Source organism: Phyllostomus hastatus, unplaced genomic scaffold (genome assembly GCF_019186645.2).
Source record: "Phyllostomus hastatus isolate PE091 unplaced genomic scaffold, TTU_PhHast_1.1 phas_contig_80, whole genome shotgun sequence".
NCBI classification, from domain to species: Eukaryota; Metazoa; Chordata; class Mammalia; order Chiroptera; family Phyllostomidae; genus Phyllostomus; species Phyllostomus hastatus.
In genome coordinates, this window is record NW_025333960.1 from 26,599,841 (window position 1) to 26,605,840 (window position 6,000).

The 6,000-nt window shown below is 39.5% G+C and overlaps 1 protein-coding gene across 1 annotated transcript in view; it reads left to right on the forward strand.

Moving 5' to 3' along the window:
* Positions 1-4,781, forward strand: part of DSG4 (desmoglein 4) — a 30,257-nt gene extending 25,476 nt beyond the window's left edge. Inside the window, exons 13-16 of the mRNA XM_045850300.1 lie at positions 334-473; positions 615-678; positions 1,827-2,035; positions 4,014-4,781. Coding sequence (XP_045706256.1) covers positions 334-473; positions 615-678; positions 1,827-2,035; positions 4,014-4,781 — 1,181 coding nt within the window. The remainder of the gene's footprint in view (positions 1-333; positions 474-614; positions 679-1,826; positions 2,036-4,013) is intronic.
* Positions 4,782-6,000: the final 1,219 nt, after the last annotated feature.

Genomic DNA, 6,000 nt, shown 5'->3' on the forward strand with positions numbered 1-6,000 from the left:
CGAATCCTGGGTCTGCCACCAACCAGTTCAGAAATCTTGGACTAGAGGAAAGAGAGGACCTTACTTTCCTAACCTGTCGGTCAAGAACCCAGATTACATGACCTCAAACTCCATTCATTCCAGCTCTAAAGGTCTCTGTGATTTGGTGGTTTTGTATTTACAAACATGGATATGTATACTCAATCCTTTAGGGAAAAACTGATGCTTTCTTACATTTGTATTTATCCTTCTGGTTCTAAATATAATGCCACATTTCCCCCCAAAATAATGTGCTGTGTGACTTTCTAAATTGAGCATTATGTGTTAACCTTTCCTTTTCACTTTCTTGGGCAGTGGCACCACTGTTGCTACTCATATGTTGCTGCAAACGAAGACAGCCAGAAGGCCTGGGGACCAGGTTTGCTCCAGTGCCGGAGGGGGGAGAAGGAGTGATTCAGTCTTGGGGAATAGAAGGGGCCCATCCCGAGGATAGGGTGAGTGCACTTTCCAGAGAAGCATGGGGTTTCCATGGAAATCAAGCATGTCTTGGCAATTATACAGCACACAAAAATAAAAAAGATGTCAACTTTAAATGTTTACATAAAGCATTTACATTTAATATATTTTCTTTTCAGGATGTTTCAAATATATGTGTACCAGTGACAGCTTCTAATACCCAGGACCGTATGGATTCCTCAGGTCAGTGGATGCCAAAATCTGTTTTTCTTTTTAAAATTTGCAAAATTACTCAACCAGATAAACCTCATGTATAAGTACCTTTAGAAAAACAGCATGTCTGTTGATCTGCCTGTGTGATAGTATATGAGAATGTAAGTTACGTGTTAGAAGTAGGCACCTTAGTTTTGTATCTTCAGCTACAGACAGTGAAGTTATGGTATAGCAATGAACATGGTAAACTTTAGAACCAGAATGCATGGGTATGATTCCTAGCTCTGCCTCTTACTAGTAGGTCCCTGGGCAAAACACAACCTCTCTGGGCCTCGATTTTCTTATTGTTAAAATTAAGTTTATGATAGCACCTACTACAAGGTGTTGTTGTGAAGAGTAAAAAATATATATATACATATGTATATATCATGCCTATATTATGTATGGTATATATTATATATGTATGTTATATATGCGATATAGGTATATGTGAGTGTGTATCACAAAATATGCAATACAATAATGTCTGGTTCATACATTAATTTATTTGCCCTACCAGTCTTATACCCTCCTAACTTACCAGGCCCACGCACACCTAACACTACTGCAAAATACCCAGCTATCAGGCAAGGATTGAACAAAGTAGAGAAATTGCCCAGTTCTAGAGCCCAGTTCTAGAGGGATTTCTCCAAAATGGTTCCTTAGTATAAGCCGGACTCTTTGGAACCTAAGGAGACTTAACATTCCTGTGAAAACCAGCTCTCCATCCAGCACCAGGGTGAATGAGGACTGTGAGTTCCAGTTTCCACAAACCCATAACTGGGAGTTTCTGGAATGGGTGCAAACTTTCTCAGACAGACCCAGAGAGCTTGCCAGAGGCAGCATTGGAAGGAACTGGTGCAGGCACAGAGGTCCCACTCCTCCTGGCTAGTTCTACACCTTCACGTTTAGGAGCAAAGTCTGTGAAAATGGGAAAAGGCCAAGTCAGGTAGCCTCCGTACGTGCTTTTATCAGCAAGCCTGGAAATGGGGGCTGTGATTCAAGTCGCTCCTTGCCTAGCTGTCCACGACCTACTTGGGGCTGTGCGGTAGTGCACGGCAGACAGCAGCTGGCAGTGGTTTGCTGGGATAAACAATGCAGACAACTCAAACACTGGTGTGCACACCCTCTCTTCACAGAAATCTACACCAACACCTATGCGGGCGGAGGAACAGTCGAAGGGGGCGTATCAGGAGTGGAACTCAACACAGGTCTGGGGACAGCGGCTAGCCTGGCCGCTGGCGGAGCAGTGGGAACACTGAGGAGGAGGAGCTCGACGCTGGGAACCCAGAGGGAATATGCAGACACCGGTCTGAACATGGCCTTCCTGGACAGCTATTTCTCTGAGGTAATTCCCCTGCACCGTTACACACAGAATAGTCTTGAGACTGAACAATAATAATAATAGTAACAATGACAGTGGGCTCTTCTGAAAAGTTCAGTTCTTCTTAACATTATCCCAATCCAGAATAAAAAAAAATATGTCACTTCTCTTTGAAGTACAGAAGCTAATTTGGTGAAGCATTTCACATTTAATACTGTGAGAGAAGCTGGCATCTCTCATCATTCTCCCCTTGCCTTTCTCCACTTTCCTGTCTTCTGTTTCCTATGGGTTTCCCACTTTACTTCCCATAGCAATCAGAAAGCAGCAAGATCCAGATGAAGAACAAAAAAGTATTCCATAAACATATTAATATTCCATATTTAATATGTTTATTTCACTTACTTAGCAGCCCATTTTATCTCTTATTTCAATTAGCCTGCTTATTCCCCATGTAATAATAGATTAATTTCACCACTGTTCTTAACAAAAAAAAATGCTAAGAGTGTGGTTGTAATTGTCAGTTGTAACTTGAAATTGGTGGTTACAAATACTATTGCAGGTTGTGCATGAATAGTATCGATTATTTAAATGTGGAATCAATACTATGACGCACATTTCACAAGTGGGAACAAACTATATGTATCTTAGAAATGTCATAGAAATGCTATTTAACAAATAATTCATAAAAATCTCATGAATGTTCAAGGAACTTTGCCATTAATGTCAAATTGCACTGGGCATTTTTTTCCTATGATTACAACTAGCGCTTTATAGAACAAACAAAAGGACAATGCATTCTCCTTTCTCTATGGGCTCTGAGGTCATCCTTCCCCAGACCTGTCAGCTCTGCACTTTAAAAATGGCCCTAGATTTCAGTGGTCGTGAGACACAGCCTCTCCCTCGCCAGAAACCTCTGAGGAGCAAAGCCAAAGCTTCTTTCCTATCACTGTTTACACCAGCACTACCCACCCCAGCAGCTAACTCCTGCCCTGTACTAGAGGATTCTCCTCTCACCAAGCTGTCATTTAAGATATTAAGCAGCAAAGTTTTAAGGTAATCCCAGTCCCATAAATTATTGTCTTTAAGACCTAAAATCATTTCTAATGATAGAATTTAGACTCTGGTACAGACCCGAGGGAAAGCAGCATGATGCAGTATAAAAAGGATAGCTGGATGTGAGGTTGTATTCTGCAGTTACCTGGGTTTGGGGCACACCATTCTCCCTCTCTGGGCCTTTGGTTACCTTAAATTTATAAAATAAAGAGGGGGTCACATTGTATGATTCACATGGTGCTGGGAAGGCCCTATGGGACTTCGTGGGACCCAGCAAGGGCCATGGAAGGTAAGAGAAAGGGGATGAGAACGGCCGGTCTCTGCTCCCACCCAGCCCTCCAAACAGAGATGTGCCACTTTCATTGATTCTGCTTGTTGGATTCTTACCTAGGATTTCATTTAAAGGGTCTGTCATAAAAAATAATTTGAAAATCACAGTTGATAGCCTCTTAGCACCTGTTAACCAAACTTCAGAGACATCCCAGTTCTTTTCACTCAGGCCACATAAAACTTCATTGAACATTCTGATGTGTCTCTGAGGCCTAGAGATAGTAATATCTGTGCACTTGTTTTTATTCTAAATTGGCCAAATATCTCTCCTTAATATTTTAAACATAACTCAATATATTTTATTATTTCTAGACAACCTCAGAAACAAGACTACAAATCCAAAAGGTTAACATACTATCTTTGATTCATAATCTAAATAAAATGTAAAGATTATCCCTTACTAGCTTTCAAATAAGAGAAATACATATTCATTCAATTACTATGCACCATTAATACACAGTGAGCTCCTTAAAAAATTCCAGTTATTTAGAAAGACAGCAAAGAATCAGTGTTTTTCTTGGTTCATTCCATAAAATGTTCTTAAATCAGATGCCTCTAAGGCTCTGATTACTTTAAGGGAAAAGAAACTTCTAACTCCCCATTTTTCTTCCAATTTTAGAAAGCACATGCTTATGCAGATGAAGATGAAGGTCGGCCAGCAAACGACTGCTTGCTCATTTATGACCACGAGGGAATAGGGTCACCTGTGGGCTCGATTGGTTGTTGCAGCTGGATTGTGGATGATTTAGAGGAAAACTACATGGACAACTTAGACCCAAAATTTAGAACTCTTGCTGAAATCTGCTTAGACACAGAAATTGAACCATTTCCCTCACACCAAGCTTGTATACCTATCAGTACTCACCTCCCTTTGCTCGGGCCTAATTACTTCGTTAATGAATCTTCAGGAATGACTCTCTCGGAGGCTGAATTCCAGGCAGAAATGGCGATGCCGGAACCCATGGTCCATGGGGACATTGTGGTAACTGAGACTTACACTAGCACTGATCAATGTATGCAACCCACTACGATTGTTTTTGATCCACAGCTTGCACCTAGTGTTGTAGTGACGGAGACAGTGATGACGCCTGTCTATGACGTCCAAGGGAATATCTGTGTACCTGCGGAGTTAGCCAACACACAACATGTAATCTATGCTGAGAGAGTACTGCCTAGTCCCGGTGTGCCTGACATGAGGAGCAGCAGCATGACTGATGGTTGTATGGGCCCTGTGATGAGTGGCAGTAGTTTAGTAGGGCCAGAAATTCAAGTGACGCAAATGATGAGCCCAGATATTCACATAAGCCAAACCATTGGTTCCACATCCCCAATGACACCTCGACACAGAGTAACACGGTATAGTAACATACATTACTCCCAACAGTAAGCGCTGTATGGTCAGTATTCCTTGCACCTTGTAATCACCAACATAGCCACCAAAGATGTATAATGTACTATATTTAACATTTTAATAGTCAACAAAATTCAAATTTTTAAAATTTAATTGCATCCTTTGATTATATCTTTTTTGGAGGTAAATATGGCTGAACACTTATAAGCTTTTTGAAATTCTTTCTGATTTTAAGTAATAAGCCAAGAAACTTGAAGATTGTGTCACATCCTTTGAGACTGTCTGATAAATAACACATAACTCATAAGGAGAATCTTAAGAGGTCTTCAGGCCTGTAGAACTGGTCATATCAGCCAAGTTGCCCTTGCCCTTGGAGGTTGCAAAAGAAGCCTTGTGTGTGGTCACCAGTCATGTGTATCTTTAGAAAACTATCTCTATTAAATAGGTTTAATTGAAAAAGTGAATGAAATGTACACTTCTGAAAGGAAATTGAAAAGGAAGATGGAGCATTTATAAATAGAAAAATAAAGTAATTTGTCTCTTCAAAGAGTTTCTCAAGATATGAAACATTTAGGGAATGCTTAATATAACACAAGGAAAGAGTTTGCCAGCTAAATGTATCACTGAGAATGGCCTGTTGAAATGAATCATGTATGCATGTAGACGTGCATATATACATATATACATAAATCAATATGGATTCATTTTTGTTGCACTTTATTGATTTATATTGCTAAATGTAAATTAGTATAGCAAAAAATATAAATGACAACACTACAGTAGAAACAGTTCTTAGGGGAAGTAGTAGAGTTTTCCCCCCTTACAGAGAATTTTTTCCTTACTCTTGCTACTTCTACATATTCTTACTACAGAATATGGTTTAATAAGTATCATTGACCTGAGTCATAGAGTTTTTATTTGGTAACCCAATCATCTCCAAAAGCTTCTCTAGAAGTATGTATACATTCAACAATATGTACTTAGAAGCTGCTATATGTTAAGTGCTGGTCTTTGCTCTAAATTTGTAGGGAAAGAATCATGTCTAAATTTACAGACTTAATTCTTGTCTTAGTAGGAGTTCTAATTCATATCTAGACTTAAAACTCCGGAGATAGAGGTTTGAGTTCCTAGCAAAAATAATTAACTAAATATTTAAGTCCATTACCAAGTTTTGTTTTTTTCCTTTAACACTGCTACTTCTATTGAATGAGTGAAATGGAAACACACGCACAGGTTGCTTTTTTTAGTGTGTAAA